This window comes from Petaurus breviceps, unplaced genomic scaffold (genome assembly GCF_028583685.1).
Source record: "Petaurus breviceps papuanus isolate PSGF00001 unplaced genomic scaffold, PetGlider_PUasm1.0 140, whole genome shotgun sequence".
NCBI lineage: Eukaryota > Metazoa > Chordata > Mammalia > Diprotodontia > Petauridae > Petaurus > Petaurus breviceps.
Genome location: NW_027185698.1, coordinates 37188270 through 37214086, shown reverse-complemented (window position 1 = coordinate 37214086; position 25817 = coordinate 37188270). Strand labels below are relative to the sequence as shown.

Below are 25817 nucleotides of genomic sequence, written 5' to 3'. Positions count from 1 at the left end.
AGATCAAGAAGAGAATACTACCAGCAGCCAGGAAGAAACAATTTGAATATTGTGGAAACACAATCAGGATAACTCAGGATCTGGCAGCTTCTACACTGAGGGATTGAAGGGCTTGGAATATGATATTCCAGAGAGCAAAGGAGCTGGGATTAAAACCAAGAATCACCTACCCAGCAAAACTGAGTATCATGTTTCAGGGGAAAATATGGTCATTCAGTGGAATAAGGACTTTCAAGCATTCTTGATGAAAAAACCAGAGTTGAATAGAAAATTTGACATTCAGATACAAGAAGCAAGAGAAGCATGAGAAAGTAAACAGGGAAAAGAAATCATCAGGAACTTATCAAAGTTGAACTATTAACATTCCTACATGGAAAAATGATAACTGTAACTGATGAAACTTTTCTCAGTATGAAAATAGTTGAAGGAAATAGAAATACACACACACATATGTCTATATTGAAGGGTATATGTCCATATGAATACATATGTGAATGTGTGTATATGTGTTTACAGGTATACATAGATAGAGGGCACAGGACCAATTTCACAGGAAGGGATGATACTTAAAAGATAAAATTAAGAGGTGAGAGAGGAATATAATGAGAGGAGATGGGGAGAGACAGAATGGGGTAAACTATCTCATATATAAGAGGCAAGGGAAAAGGGCTACAATGGAGAGGAAGAATAGGAAGGCAAAAGGGAATGGGTCAACCTTATTCTCATTGAATTTGGCTAGGGGAGGGAATGACATACACACCAAATACAGTATCTCACCCTACAAGAGAGTAGGGGGGAAGGGGATGAGAGGGGGGATGATGGAAGGGACAGCAGGCTGGGGGGGAGGGGGGAAGGGAAGTTGGAAGCACTCACTTTTGAAAAGGGATGGAATCATTCATTGCGTAATTGCGTCTGTCCTGTTCTTAGCTTCTAGGAAGCTTGGGGGCCTTGGAGATAGAGTGGGGCTAGAACGCGTGCGTACAAAGCCAAGTTTAGAGCGCGTGCTGGCGGCGGCGGCAGGAAACCGAAGCGGGTGAAGCCAAAAGTACCCGGTGAGCCTAGCGCCCTCACTAGCCCCTCCTGCTTTATCGAATATAACAAAATCAGAATGGTTGAAGCAGATCGTCCAGGGAAACTGTTTGTAGGTGGACTCAATACAGAGACAAATGAGAAGGCTCTTGAAGCTGTATTTGGGAAATATGGGCGAATAGTGGAAGTAATCCTGATGAAAGACCGGGAAACCAGCAAATCCAGGGGGTTTGCTTTTATCACTTTTAAAAGTCCGGCAGATGCAAAGGATGCTGCCAGAGACATGAATGGGAAGCTCCTAGATGGAAAATCAATTAAAGTTGAACAAGCCACCAAACCAACATTCGAGAGTGGTGGTAGGCGTGGGCCACCCCCTCCACCAAGAAGCAGAGGCCCTCCAAGAGGTCTTAGAGGAGGAGGAAGTGGTAGAGGAACAAGGGGGCCACCATCACGTGGAGGACACACGGCCCATGGTGGATATTCTCTTAACTTCAACATGGGGTCTTCCAGGGGACCTCTTCCAGTAAAAAGAGGCCCACCACCACGTAGTGTTGGGGGTCCTCCACCTAAAAGATCTGCACCTTCAGGGCCTGGGCGCAGCAGGAGTGGAATGGGAGGAAGAGCTCCAGTGTCACGTGGTAGAGACAACTATGGAGGTCCCTCACGAAGAGACCCCCTGCCATCCGGAAGAGATGTTTATATGTCACCAAGAGATGATGGATATAATACTAAAGACGGCTATTCAAGCAGAGCTTATCAAAGTTCTCGCGACAATAGAGATTATTCTCCACCTCCTCAAGATTATGCATACTGTGATTATGGTCATTCCAGTTCACGTGATGAATATCCATCTAGAGGCTACAGTGATCGTGATGGTTATGGTGGTCGCGATAGAGACTATTCAGATCACCCCAGTGGAGGCTCCTACAGAGATTCGTCTGAGAGTTATGGTAACTCACGCAGTGCTCCTCCTGCTCGAGGGCCCCCGCCATCTTATGATGGAAGCAGTCGCTATGATGATTACAGCAGAGATGGATATGGTGGAAGCAGAGAACGTTATTCAAGGAGCCGATGTGATATCTACTCAAGTGGTCGAGGAGATCGTGTGGGCCGACAAGATAGAGGGCTTCCCCCTTCTATGGATAGGGGGTACCCTCTTCCTCGTGATTCATACAGCGGCTCAAGCCGCGGAGCACCCAGAGGTGGCCGTGGAGGAAGTCGATCTGATAAAGGAGGAGGCAGAAGCAGATGTTAAAATGAAAAACTCAAGTTTTTGGACCAAAACCCCCTTTCAAGAAAAAAAAAAAACAGAGAAAGGGGATGGGATCAAAGTAGAGATTAGAACAAGTGGGAGGTGGGATAGGAGGGAGGGAAATGTAGTCAGTCTTTTATAATATATCTGCTATGGTAATGTTTTGCATTGGCTACACATGTACAACCTATACCGAATTGCTTATCTTCCCAGTGAGTGTGGGTGACAAGGGAGGAAGGAAATGAATCTGGAATTCAAAGTTTTAAAATAAAAAATGTAGATATATATATATACATATATATACTATTATTAATATTATTTTACATGTAATTGGGAAATAAGTTATACAGGCACTGGGGCATAGGGATCCACCATGCCCTACTGGAAAAGTTGAAAGGGGTATGGGAGAAAATATAAGAGAGAACAGATTGGAGGAGGGGATATCCTGTGGGACTGCTATTTTGGGGCAGTGGGTAGGGGAAAATTGGGGAGAAAATTTGTAACTCAAAATCTGGCAGAAATGAATGATGTAAATCAGAAGTTAATAAAGCATTTGAAAAAAAAAAAAGTCATGAGCCCTTCAGCTATCTGGAAGGTGGGCATGATACCGAACACCTGTCCCTCCTAATGCCAGCTTTGTTTAGAATAATAGGTCTCAAAAAGGGGAACATGGCAAATGGGATGGACCATGTGACAGGACTGAGGTAGCTTTCTGATGTCAAAAGCATAGGTCCTCTTCTATTCAAAACTGAGCTTCTCCTTGAAAAGAGGGGGCCCCAGGGCAGTTAGGTGGTGCAGTAAATAGAGCAGCAGCCCTGGAGTCAGGAGGACCTGAGCTCAAATCCAGCCTCAGACACTTGACACACTTACTGTGTGACCTTGGACAAGTCACTTAACCCCAATTGCCTTGCCTTCCTCCCTCCAAAAAAAAAAAAAAGAGGAGACCCCAGCTGTGACTGTCTAGTCTAGCCTAGAGCTTGAAACTCAGAAAGTACAATTTTCCTTCCAAACTTGAGAGGGTCGAGGCATAGTTTATACTCTAGTAGAAGAGAAGGTAGTTACACTTCACCTGACTAGACTAGAAGAAATGTTGTCTCCGCCCCCATCCTGCCCTTCTCTTCCAACAGCTACAACCCCAATTCCAACTCTCTTTACCACCTGCCTGGACTATTTTTATAGCTTCCCTACAAATGCCATCTGCCTCTAGTCTTTCCCCCATCTAATTCAGCCACTACTTGTTGTCAGATTCATCTTCTTAATATAAAAAATCTGATCTCCAGATCAAAAGCCTTCAGTGTCCTCTGTCCTCCTCACTGTCCACTGAAGAGAGTCCCCAGTTTCACAGTCTAAATTGCCAGGGCCTTCCTCAATCTCACTCTATCCTACACTTCAAGTCATATTATGGTACTCCATTCTATGAACAAGTCAACCAAGACCATTGATCATAACCCAAATGTGTCACAGGAGTTCCTGCCTCTGGGACTTTGCTTCTTCTCTTCTGTAATTCCCATCCCTAACCTCTTATCTTCCATCTATTGAAACCTTCCTGGGCCAATCAAGGCCCATGTCATATGTCACCTCCTCCAACTACTCAATTGAAGAATATCTCTATTTTCTTTTTTTTATCACTTTTAAAAAATTTAGTATTTTATTTTCCCCCAATTTAATGTAAAAACAATTTTCAACATTCATTTTTTTAAAAACTGCATCTCTCCTTAAATCTAACATAAGACTTAATTCATAACTTTCATATGAACTTATCACATTCTATTTTTTATAGTTATTTGTTCATGCCTCATAACTCTCCTACTGGGCTACAAGTTTCATGATGATCCCTCTTTATGACTGTGTTTTATTTTATCTTTGAACTTCCGCCTCAGTTCCTAGCAGAGGGCTCTATATAGAATAGGGCTTTGAAAAGCATTGGTTAAATTGAATTAACTTCAGTTGAATGAGAAAAAAAATTAGTAAGACATATTTGACACTTTCATGAGGCTTCCAATCTAATGAGGCAGTTAGTGCTAACACATATGGAAGGATAGTAAGCTATACAAGACAGTCTGGGTACCGAAGTGAATGCTGCAAAAGTTTAGGAGAGATCATTATTGATTTGGGAATAATCAGGGAAGACTTCCTAGAGGAAGTAGAGTTAGAGCTGAGCCCTGAAATGTAAGTACAATTTGGATCATGAAGATGGATAAGGAGGATAATGAACCACTAACAGAATAATAGGATTGAAAGTTAGCAGGGGTGGGCTAGGTGGCACAGTGAGTAAGAGTGCTGGCCCCTGAAGTCGGGAGGACCCCGGATCGGTTGCAGCCTGAGATACTTAACACTCACACAAAAAAACTGGCCTTGTAAACTTGGGCAAGTTACTTAACCCCAACTGCTTTAAAAAAAAAGGAAGAGGGGGGTGGCCAGATGGCTCAGCGAGTAAGAGCACTGGCTCCAGTGTCACCCAACCTGGATCAAATCCAGGCTCAGATACTCAGCACTACACCCAGAAATAACTGGCCGTGTAACCTTGAGCAAGTTACTTAACCCCGATTGCCTTAAAAAAAAAAAAAAGGAAGAAAAGAAAAGAAAAGAAAGAAGGGAACTCAGTTCCCAAAGTGGGTGATACCACCCCTGGGGTGAGGGGAAATGTAGGAACAATGGGGATGGTGGTAGTAGCCTGTTGCAGTTTGGGTGTTACATAAAAATAAGGGGGCAGTAGAAGCATAAGGAAAGCAGAGAAAAGAAGAAAAATTTGGAGAAACTGTTCATACATGTTTCATCTGTTGTGTAACATAGTCAAAGTTATAGTGATTACATTATTTTCCAAATAAACACACAAAATGCAAGTTATAACGGATCAGTGGTCAAATCTGCCAACAGGTCTTAACAAGCAAGTATTCATTGTCAGGAAGTCCAACAAGCATCTGCAGGAATATGTGCCTGTAATGATTTGTTTGCAGTACAATAATATACACTTATATGCATCATCAAAATTTCAATGCAGTAAAAACTCACAAGTTTAAAATAAATAATTAAATTTAAGATGTCATTTTAAAAAATATATTTTCTATTTTTTTAAATGATGCAAATTAAAAAAAAATGTTAATGGGTTAAAGAAAGTAGCTTTCCAGAGGGACACTGAGGAGTTTTTTTTAAAGGGTATGGTAGACCAAATAAGTTTGGGAACCTCTGATGTAATCCAGCCCATTTATTTTAGATATGATAAAACTGAGGCCCAGGAGGAACTAGGTCAAGGTCATACCAGCAGTAAAGAGCAGAACAACCCATTCCTGGTCTTCTAAACTCAAACTCAGTGTTCTTTTCATTACATGATTCTGCCTCCCCTAAATTATGAAACCATGTCAGGTAAAATCCATTTTCATAGCTTTAAAGCTAAAGCAGCCACAGGTGGTCAAGTGGATAGAGTTCTGGTGTCAGCAAGACCTGAGTTCATATGTGACCTCAGGCACTTACTAGCTGGGTGACCTTGAGCAATTCACCTAACCTGTGTCTGCCTCAGTTTCCTCAATGGTAAAATAGGGATAATAATAGCACCTACCTCCCAGGGTTATTATAAGGATGAGATGAGATTAAATGAGATATTTATAAAGCTCTTAGAATGGAACCTGGCACATAGTATACACTTAAGAAGAAATGTGTGCCCCCTCCCCTTAAAAAAAAAGTCCTAAGATCTCAAAATTGCTTGTCTAAAGAAATTCTTCCCTGGGTCTAACATAAATCCCTACTGCTGCATTTTAAATCTATGGCCTCTGTCCTGCCCTTGCTGAAAACAGAAGACATCTGGTCATCATATTTTAGATAACAACTCTTCCTGTACTTGAACCTAGTTAATAAGTCATCTTTCGATGTTCCCTCCTTAGGGCTCAATTATCCCGATGCCTTTATCCTTTTTTCATGGGGCCTACTCCCCAACCCTTTAATCATTTTCTTTAGTCTTCTCTGTACTCCCTCCAAATTTTCCATGTCATTCAAGTTGTGGGATCCCCCAGCAGACAGGGTCCTCTAATTTGGGTGCTCTAATTTGGGTCTGAGTAAGACTTTGTCTCTTTTTTAAGTGCCATTAAAGGAAAAAAGGATCGTCAGTGGTTTAAATGGTTTTACATACCACGTCCCTTTAGCATCAAGCAGACAAAAGAGAAGAACAAAATTAACCATAAGGCAAGGTGGCTGAGGCTTACAGGATGCTGAAGAAGAAGAAAAACAGCTAACATTTACCTAGTCCTTACTGTGTGACAGGTATAAAACTAAATGCTTTATGATCACTATCTTATTTGATCCTCATAACATATCTGGGAGGTAGGTACTATTATTATTCCTATTTTATAGCTGAGGAAACTGAGGCAGGCAGAAGTCACACAGCTAGTACATATCCACTCAGGCACTCAGGTCTTCCTCATTCCAAGCCTGGCCCTCTGTAACAACTTGCTGCTGAAGAAACAACATACTCTAGGAAGCAATAATCTAAGCAAGATGGCACCGTTGTGGACAAGTAGATTTAACCTATAGAGCTTAATAGATATTATTTCTTATTCACAGAGGGAAAGACCATAGAATTCTCAAGGGAAAAAAATCTTAGGGATCACATAATCCAACAGTTTCATTTTGCTGATTGGGGAAATAATGTCTCATTGAGGTTAAGTAACGAACAACCCATTTGCCCAGGGGGATGCTGGTTGCAGAAGGGCAAGGCCTCATTGGTGGATTGCTCTGGGTCTGGAGACTTGCTGCAGGCTCCCTGCTGTGAGGCTGGCTGCTGCTCTTAGATCTTGTTCCCTTCCCACCTGAATGGGACAGATCTTTTGTGCTGGGATGGTGAGTGCTCCCCTGCTCCTTGATCATTTCTGAAGAGGGAGGGAAATCTGGGAAGGCTTCAGAAGTGTCCTTCCTCACCCTACCATCTTGGCACTGGAAGTCCAAATCTGATCTAAATGACTGTACATGAATCTTCTTGATTGAAGCCGCCATTTTGGTGAGCAGGAGCGATTCTCCCCATGTCAGGAAACCCCATGCTGGGGGATCTGAAGCCAAGTTCTAACTAGTTGCTTGTTTTCTCCTCCTTCAATCCTTAGCTCGACCTTGAGGACTGTTACAGAATGATGATGAGTCTTTTGTGAAGTGCTTTGAGAAGGTTTGGAAGATGAGGCACTTTATGAAGGATGTCTGAGACCACATCTATGGAAACATCAAGGGTTTGGAGTGGAGTACCCTGATGGTGGCTACTGCTTCTTTGTGTTCCCTTGTTTGTTTGTTTGTTTGTTTGTTTTAAGACTCAGAGCCCTTAAACAGACAAAACACTGGTTTTTAAATTATTTTATTATCAACTTAATAACCACCAAAAAGACAAAAAATTAAATAATAAATCAAGTAAGGAAAAATTATATAGATAAATCCTTAGTATTCTATAAGATGGAAGGAAGAAAGAAAAGAAGGGAGGAAGGTAAGAAGGGGGGAGGAAGGAAGAAAGGAAGGATGGAAGGAAGGAAGGAAGGAAGGAAGGAAGGAAGGAAGGAAGGAAGGAAGGAAGGAAGGAAGGAAGGAAGGAAGGAAAGATGGGGAGGAAAGAGGGAGGGAGGAATTGAAGGAGGAAGAAAGGAAGTGAAGAAGTAAGGGAGAGAGGGAGGGAGGAAGGAAGGCCTCACTCCAGCATCCCCACCCCCAGTACAAGCCACCAATGAGGCCTTGACCCCATTGCTAACCAGTATTGAAGCCCCACTCCAGGACTGGCCAACAATGAGATCCCAGACCTGGGGCCTACCAGCAAGGAGGCCCCATCCTCTTGTACAAGCCAGAAGGGAAGCCTACCTACCAGAAAAAGCAAGCAGCCAAGCCCTGAAGCCCAGTGAAAGCCAGAAGCAAGACCCAGAGCTCCAGCACAAAAAGGTTGGGACAGTACAGGACCAGAACTCAACTCTCACAGAAAAACACCAATTCACAAAAAAGTGAGATAAAATTATTTTTAAAGAAGAGCTTAACTATAGAAAGTTACTATGGTGATAGGATAATCAAGGCATAAACTTAGAAGAGGACGGAGTCTTAAAATGGATACATGTGATGCCTCGAAGAAAATGCAATTTGGTCTCAGGTTCAAAAATAATTCCAGGAAGAGCTTAGAAAGGATTTTAAAAATCAAATTAGAAAAGTAAAAGAAAAATGGAAAAAGAAGTTAGAGTAATACAAGAGAATAATGAAAAAATAATCAATAACATGGGGAAAGATATACAAAGTTTGCCAAGGAAAATAATTTCCTATAAAAATAGAATTGGCCAAATGGGAAAGGAAACACAAAAGCACAGTAAAGAAAATAATTTCTTAAAAATTAGAATTGAGCAAGTGAAAATTAATGACTCTGAGACATCAAGAGACAATAAAATAAAATCAAAAGAAGCAAAAAGAAAGTAGAAGAAAATGTTAAATTTTCATTTGAAAAACAACTGATTTGGAAAATAAATCCAGGAGAGATAATATAAGAATTATTAGACTACTTGAAAGTCATGATTAAAAAAAACACTTGGACAACATCTTTCAAGAAATGATAAAAGAAAACTGCCCTGATATATTAGAACCAGAGGATAAAATAAAAATTGAAAAATCTACCAATCACTTCCTGAAAGAGATCCCAAAATTAAAACTTTCAGGAACATTATAGTCAAATTCCAGAGCTCACAGATCAAAGAGAAAGTATTGCAAGCAGCCATAAAATAAACAATTCAGATATCATTGAGTTACAGTCAAGATTACATGTGATTTGGCAGCTTCCACATTAAAGAAAGGGAGGACTTGGAACATGATATACTACAAAACAAAGGAATTAGTATTACAACCAAGAATTACCTACCAGCAAATTACCTATTCAGCAAAACTGAATATAAACTTTCAAGGGGGGCAATGGATATATAATGAAATAGAGGACTTTCAAGTATTCCTAAGTAAAAGATCAGAGCTGAAAAAAAAATTATCCTCCAAATACAAGACTCAAGGGAAACATCAAAAGATTTTTAAAAATCCAAGAGAGAGAAAACATAAGAAATTCAATAAGGTTAAACTCTCCATATTCCTATATGGCAAGATAATATTTGTAATTCAACAACTTTATTACTATAAGAGAAATTAGAAGGGGTATATGTAAAGAGAGGGCATGAATATAAGGTGACTTTGATGGGATGATACCCACCAAAACACTAAATAAAAGGGTGAGAAAGAAAATTGTACAGCAAGGAGAGGGGAGATTGAATGGGGTAAAGTATCCCACATAAAAAGGCTATTATAATGGAGAGGAAGATGGGGGGTAGAGGGCAAAGCTTAAACCTCACTCTCATCAAAATTAACTCAAATAGGGAATAAAATATAGACTCAGTTGGGTGAAGAAATCTATCACACCTTATAAGAAAGTAAGAAGGGATAGGAATAATAGAATGCAGAGGGGGAAGTGATAAAAGAGAGGGTATATTAGAGAAGACTGTGCTCAGAAGTAAAATACTTGTGAGAAGGGACAGGGGAAGGGTAAAAAAGAGAGGGAGGTAAACAAGTGAAAAATATCAGAGGGAAATCCACAGCCATTTTTCATGACTGTAAATGTGAATGGGATGAACTCACTCATAAAACAGAAGCAGATTAGCAGAATGAATGAAAAATGAGAATCCTACAATATGTTGTTGTAATAAGAATGTAAATTTTGAAGATCTTCCCTGCCCCTAGGCTAATGTGCACCTGGAGCCTGGGGTGGGAGGCTTGTTTTTCAGTAGATACTTTTTGATTGGCCAGTGGGTCAATAAGGTTGTTACATTCTCTGAGCCAGGAGAAGGCTATATAAGCCCTGATGTGTAGCTTTGTTTTGGGACTCACTTTGAGAAGTGTTCTGTGATTTGATCTGAATTCTGGGAAGCCGTTGTTGAGAGTCCCCCGGCTTTGAAAAACCCAGAATGTGGAAACCCAGATGTTGACTGGGTATGGATGTAATGGTTGGACAGTTTGGAAATCTGTCTACTTGATGTTTCTGTCTTGATAATTATGCCTGTATACTTTGAGGTTCAGGGTGCTGACCTTTTCTCCTGAACAAGGTAAACGATATATGTCTGACTGATTAAAGTAAGCTTGTTAACCCATTTTGAGTTGCTTTCCTTTAACAAAGCAGATCCAAGAACCTGTGGTAGCAGCAAACCCTGAGGACGGGCTTGGGGTGCTTGCTGCTACAGTTGTTTATATGAAACATATTTGAAGCCGAGGGATACACACAGGGTAAAAGTAAGGTGCTGGAGCAGAATATATATGCTTCAGTAAAAGCACAGAAAACAGGGATAAAAACCATAGATCTAATTAAAAGAGATAAAGAAGGAAACTATATCTTGCTGAAAGGTACCATAGACAATGAAGCCATTTCAATACTAAACATATATGTACCAAATGGTATAGTATCTACATTTTTGAAGATGAATGAGTCAGAGGAAGAAATGGTGAAATGCCAGAACCCTATAGCCTCCAGTCACCACTCACCCCAACTCCCCAGTGCAGCACCAGACATGAAGATCCCCTGTTGGCTTCAGGAAAATATCAATTCAGCACTAGTTACATAGCCCAGGCCTGTAGTCCCTGGCATAAGAAGCCTGAGACAGTGTCCCTTCCACCCCAGGAGCAGAGTTCAAATATAAAAGAAAGGAAAAAGGCCAAAAAAATGAGCAAAAAACAAAAAATAATAATAATCTGACCATAGATGATTATTATGTTGACGGGGAAGATCAAGAAACAAACTCAGAAGAAGAGAACAGTATCGAATCACCTATGGGCAAAATCCCAAAGAAAAATGGGAAGTCGTCTCAAGCCAAGAAAGAACTCATGGAAGAGCTCAAAAAGGAGTTTAAGAATCATGTAAGGGGTGGCCAGGTAGCATAGCGAGTAAGAGCACCGGCTCCAGTGTCGGGATGACCTGGGGATCGAATCCGGGCTCAAACACTTATTACCCACCCAGAAACACCTGGTCATGTAACCTTGAGCAAGTTACTTAACCCCTATTGCTTAGGGGCGGCCAGGTGGCTCAGCAAGTAAGAGCACTGGCTCCAGTGTCAGGATGACCTGGGGATCAAATCCGGGCTCAGATACTTAGCACCACACCCAGAAATAACTGGCCGTGTAACCTTGAGCAAGTTACTTAAGCCCGATTGCTTTAAAAAAAAAAAAAAGAATCATGTAAGAGAGATAGAAGAAAAATTGGGAAAAGAAATGAGAATAAAACCAGAGAACTATGAAAAAAGTCAACAGCTTGAAAAAAGAAAACAACTGCTTAAAAAGTAGAAATTGGCCAGATGAAAAAGGAAGTGCAAAAGCTAACTAGGGAAAATAACTCCTTAAAAATTAAAATTGGGGGGTGGCTAGGTGGCACAGTGAATAGAGCACTGGCCCTGGAGTAAGGAGGACCTGAATTCAAATTCAGCCTCAGATGCCTAACACAAAAACTAGCCTATGACCTTGGGCAAGTCACTTAACACCATTTGCCCTCCAAAAAGCAAAAAAAAAAAAATTAGAATTGGGCAAGTGGAAGCTAATCACTCCATGAAATAGCAAGAATCAATCAAATAACTTCAAAAGGATAAAAAAAATAGAAGAAAATGTAAAATACCTCAATGGAAAAACAACTAACCTGGAAAATAGATCCAGGACAGACAATGTCAGAATAATTGAACTATCTGAATTCCATAATAAGAGAAGAAAAGGAAATTAGAGGAAATAGAATAGGCAATGAGAAAACAAAACAATCACTCTTTGCAGAAGATATGATGTTATACTTAGAAAAGCTAAAATAACTTTAAAAACTACTTGAAAATATTAAAAATTTTAGCAAAGTTACAGGATACAAAATAAATCCACATAAATCATCAGCATTTTTACATATTACATATTCTACAAATTTCAGTAGCAAGAGATAGAAAGGGAAATTCCATTTAAAAAACTGTAGACAAAATAAAATACTTAGAAGTCTACCTGCCAACACAAACCCAGGAACTATATGAACAAAACAATAAAACACTTTGTAGCAGCAAGCACCCTGGTGTCCCTAGGGTGGCTGCTCACACAGGTTTTTGGATCTGCTTTGATAAAGGAAAGCAACTCAAAACGGGTTAACAAGCTTACTTTAATCAGTCAAACATGTATCATTTACCTAGTTCAGGGAAAAAAGGTCAGCACCCCGAACTTCAGAATACACAGACAGAATTATCAAGTCAGAGAAACAGATCAAGTAGACAGATTTCCAAACTGTCCAACCATTACATCCATACCAAATCAACATCTGGGTTTCAACATCTGGGTTTTTCAAAGCCGGGGTACTCTGGACAACAGCTTCCCAGAATTCATATCAAATCACAGAACACTTCTCAAAGTGAGCCCCAAAACAAAGCTACACATCAGGGCTTATATAGCCTTCTCCTGGCTCAGAGAATGTAACAACCTTATTGACTCACTGGCCAATCAAGAAGTATCTACTGAAAAACAAGCCTCCCACCCCAGGCTCCAGGTGCACTTTAGCCTAGGGGCAGGGAAGATCTTACAAATTTACATTCCCATTACACACTTTTGACACAAATAAAGTCAGATTTAAACAGCTGGAAAAATACTAATTGCTCGTGGTTAGAATGAGCCAACCTAACAAAAATGACAATTTGACCCAAATTAATCTATTTATTCAGAGCCATATCAATCAAACCATCAAAAAATTATGTTACAGAAGTAGAAAAAATAACAAAATTCATCTGGAAGAACAAAAGCTCAAGGATGTCAAGGGAATCAGTTAAAAAAATGTGAAAGAAGGTAGTTTAGCCATGCCAGATCTCAAACTGTATTACAGAATGGTAATTATTGAAACAATCAGTGGTATAGATTAGGTATGAATTACATTAAAATAAATGATCTAGTAAATGATAAATCCAAATATCCAAACTTTTGGAACAAAAACTCATTTTTTGACAAAAACTGCAGGGAAAACTGGAAAACAAAATGACAGAAGCTTAGGTACAGACCTAAGATCTCACACTGTATACCAAGATAAGGTAAAAAAAAATGGGTATGTGATTTACACATAAAGGATGATACCATATACAAATTAAGAGAGTATGGAATAGTTCATCCGTCAGATTTATATATAAGGGAAGAATTTAGGACTAAAAAAGATACAGATAGCATCACAAAATGTAAAATAGGTCATTTTGATTATATTAAATTAAAAAGGTTTTGCACAAACAAAACCAACACAACCAAAATTATAAGGAAAGCAGAAAACTAGGGGAAATTTTTGGCAACAAGAATCTCTGATAAAGGCCTCATTTCTCAAATATATAGAGAACTGAATCAAATCTATAAAAATACAAGTCATTCCCCAATTGATAAATGGTCAAAAGATATGAATAGGTAGTTTTCAAAAGAGGAAATCAAAGTTATCTATAGTCACATGGAAAAACGTTTTAAATCACTATTGATTAGATAAATGCAAATTAAGACATCTCTGAGGTAACATCTCACTTCTATCAGAGTTGACACTGTGAAAAAAAAGGAAAATGATGGGTGATGGAGGGAATGTGGGGAAAATGGGACACTAATGCCCTATTGATAAAGTTGTGAACTGATCCAACCTTTTTTGGAAAGCAGTTTGGAACTATGTCCAAAGGGCTACAAAACTTTGCATACCCTTTGATCCAATAATGCCACTGCTAGGTCGATATCCCAAAGATATTTTAAAAAGGGGACAAAGGACCTATTTGTACAAAAATATTTATAACAGCTCCTTTCATGTTGGTTAAGAATTGGAAATCAAAGGGATACCCACAATTTGGGGAATGGCTAAACAAGATGTGGTATATGTTTGTAATGGAGTATTATTGCGCTATAAGAAATGACAAGCAGGATGATTGCAGAAAAACATGGGAAAACTTACATGAACTGATACATGGTCAAGTGAACAGAACCAGGAGAACATTGTACACAGGAACAGCAATATTGTCTGATGGAGAATTATGAATGATTTAGCTATTTTCAGCAATACAATGATCCAAGACAATTCCAAAGGACTAATGATGAAGCATATTGTCTATCTCCAAAGAGCTGATATTGATTGAATACAGACTGACGTATGCTATTTTTCACTTTCTTTCATTTTTTTCTTTTATCTAAGTCTTCTTGTACAAAATGACTAATGTGGAAATGCTTTACATAATTGCACATGTATTACCTATATCTGATTGCTTGCCATCTCAGGAAGAGGATGAAGGGAGGGATAGAATCTAAAACTCAAAACTTTAAATAAAAATGTTTATTTTTAAATGGAGGAGGGAGATCAGATTTGCAGCTTCTGTTCTGGGGTAATGGTTTTAGGAAATACTGCCCAGGGAAATTCTGTGCCTAGAGAACCTATTTGTTTAATTAGTTTGGTAGAATCATAGAGTCATGCTGAAATCTAACCACCATCCTTTACCCACCCCCTTCCTGGTTTGTATAGATACACTTGTAGGGGCTGGTGGGGGGGGGGGGAGGGACCCACTCAGGTTTCTCAAAGCTCTGGCCTACAGATTCTGACAACAGGCACAGAAAATGCATTCCATCTCTGACCTTTGGAATCTGCTGTTCTATCATCATGCTGTAAGAATGAATTTCTTTTTCTATTAAATATATTCCACTCAATGGCTGTAGGCATTAGTGTAGTGAGGATTAAAATCAGGTCAACAGGATTGAAAATAAATAGCCCTTTAACCTGAAGAATACAAATGTGAAAGAGCCCAGAATGGAGATGCCTTTGAGCTGAAGAAAATGATCACTCAGCTCCCTCTACAGAAAGCTACAGTGGGCCCTAGAGGGAGGTTGGACCAGAGGGCAAAGAGAAATTAAATCATCCCATCCCACCCCTCTCTGCAGGAGCAGAAGCAAAACCAAAGTCATTCCTAAGGCTAATGGCATGAAGCACTTTCTCACTTAATAGGGCTGTAGGGAGTAGAATGAAATAAGAGGGACAGGTCTCAGGATGTCACTTCAAAGCTGGTGAATAGGGCTTTGGATAGGACAAAATAGTATAGAATGGGAAAGGAACCTGTCCCAGCCCACCTTTTGGTAGCTTCCTTTAAGTATTCATGTTTTGCTATTTTTTTTCCTATACTCTTGAAATATATGGCACATAATAGGGACTTCCTACCTATTTACTGATTGACTGATGAATCAATTAAAGAGTTACAATAGCTATCAGCACCCTCTAGATCAAGGGTTCTTAACCTAGGACTCAACCTGCTTTTAAAAAATATTTTAACAATTGTATTTCAACATAATTGGTTTTCTTGGTAATCCTGTGTATTATATTTTATGCATTTAAAAACATTAGAAGAGTCCATAGGTTTCACCAGCCTACTGAAAGGCATGACACAAAAAGTTAAGATTTTCTAGTTTAGAAGGATGAGTTTTGGTCTATTTCTGAAAAAGTAAATGAGTCCCCTAACTGTAAGGGCACATCTCATATTCCTGCTAATCCTTTCTACTCCTACAGGGAAGAGTAAATGACAATAGTAAGCAGGAATCTGTTAGGACAATTTACAGTGATTGTTTATTTTTGTCATTTTTTAAAAACTGGGACAATTAACTCTTTTGTCTCATGTAGTTTTCATTTATGGATTTCTTGAAATATAGCTCTGAAAAATCAGGATTTGATAAAGTCCATTGGAATTGAAATAGAGCTACTGGACTATGCCTTTAAAGCCAAATCACTCTGGTTCTCACCAAATGGCCCAATAAATAGATCTCAGTCCAAGTCTCACTTGGTCATTGTTTGGGTTTTGATGGCTGAGAGTAAGTGTAAATAGCCATTGTTTCTATTCTGACCAGAAAGTCAGATGGTCCAAATAATCCCAGATTGATCCTTTTGTGAAGGCAAACTAGGCCATCTTTTGCCTCCATTCTTAACTAGTCTTTAATTACTGAATGGGTGTTGCCTCAGACAAAAAGACCTGGGAAAGACCTTAGCCTAAGACCAAGATCTCTCACTGCATCTGGGCCATCTCCAGTTGTCCTGACCTATGTCTTGACTCTGGAGGAGAAAGTGAAGCTGATGACTTTGCACATCTCTGCTTCACTTAAATCCAATTCACTTGCAAGTCAAGATATAGCCCTCTTGATGTCATTGGCCCTCTTCAAGAACAAAGGATGAGCAACAGCAACAATGGTCATATGTAGATGACCTTGGACAAGTCATTTTTCTTCAGTAGCCTAAAATTAAAAGACAGAAAAGCTAATTCCCTAGGTCCTTTCCTGCTCTGATATTATATATTCTATGATCTCAGTTCCCTCCCAGCTCTAATTTATGTTCAAAAGTCCCTTCTAGCTCAAATATTCTATTTGAAGGTCACTTTCAGCTCTGATATTCTATTTCTATATTCTAAGGTAACTTCCATATCTAATGTTCTATTTTGTACAGGCAGTGGGTCATGGAAGAAAGAGCAGAGGATTTGAGTCATAAACCTGTTTTTCAACCACCAATCTGTTACTTACAACCCAGGACAATCAATGAACTTTTCTGAGCCTCTGGCATTCTGTGTTCTGTGATTCCCTTCTGAGAAATTTTACAAATTAAACCCCATCAGGTTCTTGTTCTCTGGAGAATCCCATCCATCCAATCTGGTGTCCAGAACGTGGAATGGAAAGAATTGGGCCCCAGTCCCAGCTCACTACTTACTAGTTTTGTGAACATAGTAATTCACTTACTTCTCTTGATGTCTCCATTTCCTAATCTGGAAAATTGGAGTAGTAACACTCACATTACCCACATGAGAGCCCTGAGACGATGATCAAATAATATGATGGGTATCAAAGTACTCTGTAAACTGGAGAAAATGGTCTAGATATACATATCATCAACAGAACTATCCCTATTCAATACAGAATTCAAGGCAGGATCCAAGAGACATCTAACTAGGAAAGACCCTGAGAGGGAAAATTCAATTCATATGTGCACAAACATGATTAACATGTGTATGTAAATGTGCCTAAGTGTGCACATATGTACATATATGTGTATATATTTGTATAATGTATTTGTACATAGCAATATTTATCAAGCATGAAATCTAAACCTACCACCTTCCTTCATTCCTGCAATCTTCTGCCCCCAACACTCTACTGATACTGTTCTTTCAGTAGTCACCAATGACCACTTGGGGGCCATCTCCAATAGTCCTGATCCATATCTTGCCACTGCACCCAGATGGCTCCAGAGAAGAAAGTGAGGCTGGTGACTTTGCACAGCCCTCCCTCACTTAAATCAAATTTACTTGCAAGTCATGGCATCACCTTCCTGATATCATGGTCCTCTTCGAGAACAAACAAACAACAATGACCACTTATACATCAAAGATGTGTTTTCCCACACCTCATGCTTCTTGACCTTGTATGGCATTTGACATCACTGACAGAGATAATGAACTAAGATACAGAACAGAAAATTCATTTTGAACTTAACAATTAAGGGAACATATTTTGCTAGACTTATGTAATTCAGAGGAATTGTATTTCTTTTATTTCTTCTTTAAGGTAAAAAGAAAAAAATTAATACTTGATCATTAAAAAATAATAATTTTAAATTACATCAATGACAACACCCTTCCTTGTTACCACAATGAGAAGGACAAGGCAACTGAGCTATTGGGCCAGGAAATGAGTAGCTAAAGGAAAGAAAAAGAAAGAACAAAGGAAAAAAGAAAGGAAGAAGGAAGGAAGGGAGGGAGGGAGGAAGGAAGGGAGGGAGGGAGGAAGGAAGGAAGGGAGGAAGGGAGGAAGGAAGGAAGAAATTTTTAAGCACTTAGTATGTGCCAAGCACTGTGCTAAACTCCAGAGACAGAAATACAAAAAGTTAGCAAGCTCCTCCCCTGACAGAGCTTTATTCTAAGAAGGGGATGATAACACATATAGGGCAGTGGCTGGAGAAAGAAGGTTTCGTCTGGGTAAAAATAGTGAGGTGATCGATAGGAGGTCAGCTAATTTGTGCTTGCCAGAAGCAGTGATACTACTGATTTGATTACTATGCCCTGATCAAGAGGCAGGTGACTGGATGTGATTATGTAAAGCATGACATACCAGCCTGTCTCTTAATCTGGAACAGCCTGAAGGTAGTAGATAAAAAAACCCAGGGAGAAATAGAACAGGTGAACAGATGCTTGCTACAGGTTGTATCATTCTGTTGTCGTTTCAGAGCTCTACGATGGGAAGGAAGGATGTGGTAGCCAAGTTAGGTCCCTTTTCAACAGCATGGGAACTATCCTACATGTATGTACCTGCAGCCATGTTTGAACCAAGTCATGCTGCATGACGTCTGAGGACTTGAGCTGAGAGGACAAAAAAATAGCACAGTAATAATGACCCTGTGTCACAAGGTATAAAAGGCAGCACAGTATAGTATAGTATAGTGAATAGAGCTTTGGAGTCAGGCAGGATGCCATGAGTTCAAATCCTCACTTTGGCATCAATATATATATTATCTTGGGTGAATTGCTTAACTTCCAAGTGTTCTTAGCTACTTTCTAAGACTGTAAATTGCAGAATCATTTTTCATCTGCACTGGTTTCCTTATTGAGAGTTCTCTATATGGAGGGAATCTGGTCCAAAAAAAAGTCCCCAAGTCAGCAGACAAGTGGTGGTTCTTGACCACACTTTCTGACCCATTTTCTAGTCCCCAAGGCACATTCCTTTTCTTCAACCACTGTAACACAATACTCCCCAGGTTCTTTCCTTTATCTGTGACCATTTGTTCATTCAAGAAGTATTTATTAAGCACCTACTAGACTCCAGGCCTTGTGTTAGGCACTGCAAGGGAAGGCAAAGACAAAACAAAACCATTTCTTCCCTCAAGGATTCTAGTGGGAATCGGAGAAAAAATAATGTGAACATTTAAACTAAATAAAAAATACACACAAAGTAAAAGCACAGTCACTTGGAGAAGACATTAGCAATTGTGGGATGGGTAGATAAAGTCAGACCTCATGTAGTAGATTGGTACTTGAGCTGAACTTTGAAGAAAGCTAAGTATCCTATGAGATGGAGGTGAGGAGGGAGTGCATTTCAGATATAAGAGCAAATAGTCTATGCAAGACTATGGAGACAGCAGATATACTGTCATGTATACGAAACATCAAGTTGACTGATTTGACCAGAAAATAGTGATAAAGAGTTACATGTTCCATAACTTGAAAATAACTTTTAAAATATAATTACATGTGTTATGAGAAATGGCAAGCAGGATGGCTTCAGAAAAAGTTGGAAAGATTTATATGAACTGAAGCAAAGTGAAGGCAGCAGAACCAGGAACCAATAACAGCAATATTAAATGACAATCAGCTGTGAAAGACTTAGTTATTCTAATCAATAAAGTGATCCAGGACATCACCATTGAAGCATACTTTTTCACTTAATTTATTTTTCTTGCTTTTTTTTCAATATAGATAATAGGGATTTATGGTTTTGTATGTTCACATGTAAAACTGAAATATTACTTGCATTCTTAATGGGCAGCTAGGTGGCACAGTAGATAGATTATTGGGGCTGGATTAAGAAAGACTCATCTTCCTGAGTTCAAATCTGGTCTCAGACACATATCAGCTGTGTGACCCTAGGCAAATCATTTAACCCTGTATGCCTGAGTTGCCTCATCTGTAGAAAGAGCTAGAGAAGGAAAAGGTAAACCACTCATTGCTAAGAAAACCCCATTGGGGTCACAAAGAGTCAAATATGACTGAAAAACAATTCAACAATTCTTAATGGAGGAGAGGGACCTGAGGGAGGGAGATGATTTGGAACTCATTAAAAAATGAATGTTAAAATTTTCATTAATGTAATTGGGAAATATTTAATGGAATAAATAAATTTTTTTTTTAAAAAAGGAAAGGTACATTCAATAAGCTTGGAAAGTTAGGCTGGAGTCAGATTGTAGCCTAGCTTAGACTCTTTACATGTCAAATATGGAAGTTTGCATTTTATCCTAGAGGTGATTGGAAAGATACCCTGCAGTATCCTGAGCAAACCTGTGCTTTAAGGATCTCAAATTGGACCAGGCTTGGCGGCACACACCTGTGAGCTCTGCTACAGGAGGAGGCTGTGGCTACTGGATTTTCTAAATCCGGGGGTTCAGAGCTGCAGTAGGACCAAGAATGAACAGATGTTCACACTAACCCCCAAACAAATATAATTAGCTCCTGGGAGCAGAGAGCCACCAGGCTGTGTAAGAAGCAAAACAGCCCAGGTCAGGCCAAACAGCAGGTTAATGCTTCCATTTTGGTCAATATTGAGATCGGGCCAAGCAATAGCCACTGCATTTCCAACCTGGTCAACATAGGGATACCCAGTCTCCAAAAGAAAAAAAAAAAGTAATCGAGGGAAAGGATATCAATTTAATGTTTATGTGGAGGATGGATCAGAGGGACTGGAGGCTGAGAGACCTGTTAATTATTGCGGAACATGTATAACCTGTATCAAATTGCCTCCTATCTTGGGGAAGAGGGAGAAAAGAGGGAAGGGACAGAATTCAGAACTCAAAATTGAGGTGGGGGAGAAACGGATGTTAAAAATTGTTCTTACATGTAATTGGGGGGGGGGAATAAAAACTTCTTTTAAAAAAGCGATCATTTCAGAAGTCTATGGAGAAGGGGATAAGGGCTTGAACTACGGTGGTGGCCTCATGAGTGGAAAAGAGAGAGTCAATGGCAATGGAAGATGTTGGAGACACCTTTTCACTTTATAACCTTCAAGGGAGATACTTCTTCCTTGAGCCCCCTAGATTAGTCTCTAAGATTTTATGCTTAGCCTTGTGTGTTTCACTCCTTATAATCCCACTCCCAGATAGATTTCTAGTCTCTTAATAGATCCATGTGAGGACCAGGCAACAGCATACTCATTGAATTCTTTATCTTTGAACACCTTTCCTCAAAATCTGTAGCATAAGTCTGAGCCTCTATAATTCCCAGAAGTGTGCTGCCCATAAGGAAAATCCATTCCTTGGAGACACTTTCTAATAAAACCAATTCAAGTTCCATCCAGGAAGATACACTATTTTCTTTATGACACGCCTCTTGAAATATTAGCTCCTGCCCTGTTCTCGTTAGAGCAGGCAATATGCAAATATTTTGAGAATTAATATTGTAAGGTCAAAAATAGAGTACTAAATGGCAGACATTCAAATATCTTATAACTAAGGGAATGACATACCATTGTTCATTTGTATTTGAAACTTATTTTTAGATGTAAAAGGCAGATATACCTAGGGAAGGACATATATGCAACACAATTCTACAGAAGAATTTTGTTACTGCCCAGATGCCTAGCATACTCAGAGGACCCTTGAATAGTAAAAATAATAGCAATCGTTAAAATGGCAACTTGAATTTCTGAAGTGTGTGACGGCTTACTTACTGCTTTCCTTACATCAAGCTGATGAAGCAGGGAACACAAGTGTGATTACGCACATTTTGCTGATGACGAAAGCTCAAAGAAGTTTAATAAATAATAATGACTAGCCTTCATATTAGTACTTTAAGATCTTCAAAGTACTTCACAGAGTTATCCCTTCCTCAACGTGACTTTCCCCACCATGGTTCTGTTTTATCGGGGGTCAGCACAAGAAATTAAATGGAATTTGGGAGAGGGGTTTTGTGGAAGCAGCAGACAACACACAAAGGCCAGAAAATGACACAGAAACTACGACGAGATATTTAACCCAAATTTTGTAATAACATACTGCAAACACCCCACTAAAAGAAAAGAAAAATTAGAACTTCTTTTCTGGTACAAAGGGAGGACCAAAAAATTTTATGTGGATTTTCTAGATAGCAGGGGGACACCACGCCCTTAACCCCTGAGATGTGGAAGGGATAGCTGTAATTTCTTATTTGATAAAGTGAGCTATTCAGGGTTATGCAAACATTTATGAATTAGATTGTGAGCTCTTTGAGGGCAAGAACTTTTTCTCCTTTTTGCATCCCCAGTGCTTAGCACAATACCTAGCAGATACTAAGTAATTAATAATTGTTTATGGATTGAATATTTTTATTGATTGATTTATTGACTTACCTACTTTGTGTCAGGTAATCTAAGTAATAGGGGGGAGAGAAAGGTGCAAAGACAAAAAAGAAACCATCTCTGTCCTCAAGAAGTTTGTATTCTTTTAGGAAAACACCATGTACATATATAAGTAAATACAAAATAGATGAGAATGCAATACATAATAATTCTGGACAAGCTATTAAGTAGCTGATCCAGAACTTCTTGTTTGAAATCCAGTGTTCTGAACTGTACATCATTAAAATAGTAGCATACCCTCCTTTCCTTGGTCTGCTAGGTCTGGTTTGTATGCAGTGGGCCTATCTGTGGGTCTTCTTTTGCTCAACACACAAAGCCAGCATTAATGGAGACCTAATCCTCCATATCAGACTGCCAGAACACTCAAATTAGACTGCTCAATCCTGAGCAAGGAAAGCGTTTTTTATCATTATTTCTCACCCCTCTTCCCATAAAGCCATCATCCTACATTAATAAGGTGTCCTGAGATGGCTCACTCTATGAATGGCATTTCTGTTCAAAGAGGCTAGGCCAAACAGGCATTGTGAAGACTCCCAAGAACATTTTTATTAGCTCCAGATTACACCACACTGCACTGAAATCCCCATTACCAACTTTTCTGTGGGGGAAACAAGTTGGTAATGTTAACAGATTTTGGCACCATAGGATGGGAGGCCAAAGGTACTGTAGTTACACACACAGTGAGTGGTGTCTGTGAGGAAGGAGCATCTTCATTCATTCAATCAAGATTTTTGAAGGACCTATGCAAGGCAAGAAGTACCATGCGGTACAGCTTTCCAAGCTGTATTGGTTTGATCGGCCTTGGTCAGACACACTGTACCTTGACCCCAACATAGTGATGTCATTTTAGCCTTCTTCAAGAATGAAAGGTAACCAAAACAATTTCCAATTTATCTTCTATTCATCTTGATAGATTGTTGTTTGCATGTGTTCTCTGCCATTATACTGTGAACTTCTTGAGACCAGGGGTCATCTCTTTGTATCCTTTCGTTCATATCCTTCCCTTTTTCTTTGCACCTTTCTTTGTGTCCCCAGTACTTAATAGATTTCCTGGAACATACCAGGCATTCAATAAATATTGACTGATTGACTGAATGACTAAGTTTCATCACTGTCTTAGCATGATTCCAAATTACTGTTCAAGAATGCTTGGAACAGTTAAAAGCTCCACCAACTATACATTAGTTTTCAATGAGTGAATCATCAAAGATCATTTCTAGGACCTGAGCACAAAGAGCGATGAACAGGAGATAGAGGAAGATAGATTTCATATCATAAGGATGAACATCATGATTGGAGCTGTCCAGAAATGGGATGGACTGACTCACACATTAATGTTCTCTCACTGTCTTAGACTTAGAAGTGATCAAACAATGGCTGAGAGATCACCATTACAAGAGTGATAGAGGCAAGAATCATGCTTCAAACACTGGGTTGAAACACAAAACCCTGAGTTCCCTTTGGCCTTTGAGAGCCTATGATTTTCTGGTTCTAATACTTGAGTAATAGAACTTTAAATAAAGCTTTCACTTCAGTACCCCGATATCAAATAGAGAAAGGCTATTCTACACTCTCCTGTAGGAAAGTAAAAAGAAATCCTCTCAAGTCAACAAGGCTGAAGATGAGTGTAGTTAAAGACATATGATTCAAACAGCAGCATGGAGACCACTCAACTGGGAACTTGACCTCTCAAGTTTGATAGACTTTGGTCTGCTAACAAACAACAGGAAGTGCATTTGTCTAGTCAGCAAGTCAGGGCTGGAACTTCCATGGGCACAACTTTAAATTCATGGCTGCCTGGAGACACCAGGTGATGAGAATAAAAACAGTGAGACAGGTGTGGGAAATTTTAACTCTGGGCCTGATGTAATAAAGCCAGAGGAAACCTAGTATAATTCTGGTGAAAAAAAAAAACACTCAACTAGAAATTGAGAAAGCTGGGTCAGTTCCTGGCTCTGCTATTAAATTACTATGTAAAACTAAGTAAGTCTCTCCCTCTCTGGGCCCCAATTTCCTCATCTGTAAAATTAAGGTATTGGACTAAAGAGATCTCTAAGATATTTTATATCATTAGCATGTAATGTTCTATTTTTTAAGGTCCCTTCTAGCCTTTTTGTTCTTGATTCTAAGTTCTGAGATTCCTTCTAGTTCTATCCCATTCTAAGTTTTCGGTTCCAAGTCCTTCCTAGATTTCCCATTTCTTTATGTGCTCCAGCTTTAATAATTCTCCATTCTAAAGTCCCTTCTAGGATAGTCTATGCATAATTCTTTTCTATCCTGATCCAGGGTGGATAAGAAGTCCGTAATATTTCTGATGTCACCCACAAGAAGTAAACACCTCTGCAGCAATGAACTAAAAAACAAAAGGGATTATTTCATTGTAGGGACAATCTTACCTTTGAATACGTGCCTGGAATCTACTCTTTTCTTCTTTTTTTTTTTTTATTTTGTAAAACATTCCCTAGCTCTGGAGTTCCTAAGCAAGTAAGAGAAAGTAGTTATCTTACCCATCCATACCCCCGGAGAGTCTGTATAAACCAAACCCAAGCTGGGAAAGAAGCTGAATGCTTATCAAAAATGTTACTTTGATATCATCTCTCTCAATCACACGCAGCTTGCAGCCCATCTCTCTCAATCACACACCAGCATGAAAATAATAAAATAAGTCCACAGTGAGGTTTGGTAACCTGACACACTTTATCCAAAAGGAGAAGGGAAAAAAAAATGAGGAATAAAAAGCCCATAGCTGTTTGTTAATCTTAAAAGCAGATTCACAGATGCTTAACGTAGGACTTGCTGAATGCATCCAGAGAAAAGGAAAATGCTGTAAATTTAAAATATGTCTTTACTTAAGAGGTTATCTCAAAGGAAAGTGGACTTTTCCATCCCCCAGTTGGTGATTGCTTTTTGCCATGTTTTAAATATTTATCTGATGAAATCATTATGCTTCCCCAAAGAGGCTATTCACGATACTGCTGGGGCTCATGGCTAATAAAAGATTCAATACAAAAAAACGTGGTTAAAATAACACTAAGGATCAGACTGAAATTGCCCAAAGCAAGGAAATGCCGAGCAGAGATTTTGGCTCTGTCTGAAACACACCCTGGTCTATCCTGGGGCCTCTGGAGAAATTGGACTATCTGAAACACCTGGTCACAATAGACAAACTGTAGCCAGACCATCTTGGAGATTACCAGAGCTGGCCAGGTTCATCCACTCTCTGAATGTCATATCTAGCTTTCTTGTGAGAATATGAGGGAGGAGAAAAATGGAGGACGATACGGATAGGGGAGGGGGAGGGAGGAGAGGAAGAAGAAGGAGGAGGAGGAGGATAGCAAGGGTAGAGGAAGAAGAAAGAGAGGGGAGAGAGGAAGAGGGGGGAGAGAGAAGGGGAGACAGAGGGAGGGGAGAGAGAGAGAGAGAGAGAGAGAGAGAGAGA

At 39.4% G+C, this 25817-nt stretch overlaps 2 protein-coding genes across 5 annotated transcripts in view; one reads left to right on the top strand and one right to left on the bottom strand.

The window, feature by feature from the left end:
* SORCS2 (sortilin related VPS10 domain containing receptor 2) overlaps positions 1-25817 on the bottom strand; it is a 1276597-nt gene that overhangs the window by 909674 nt on the left and 341106 nt on the right. The window lies entirely within an intron of this gene.
* On the top strand, positions 948-3525 carry LOC138147729 (RNA-binding motif protein, X chromosome-like). Of its 2 annotated transcripts, XM_069070286.1 has the most exons (2): positions 948-1454; positions 1722-3524. In XM_069070286.1, exons 1-2 carry the CDS (start codon positions 1109-1111, stop codon positions 2282-2284), a joined length of 909 nt encoding a protein of 302 aa, XP_068926387.1. In that variant the 5' UTR covers positions 948-1108; the 3' UTR covers positions 2285-3524. The 2 variants fall into 2 exon arrangements, with proteins under 2 accessions (XP_068926387.1, XP_068926384.1); XM_069070283.1 differs by having other exon boundaries at positions 948-3525.

Coding starts and splice junctions, on each gene's coding strand:
- LOC138147729 (XM_069070283.1), top strand. CDS start 1,109: ATGGTTGAAGCAGATCGTCCAGGGAAACTGTTTGTAGGTGGACTCAAT.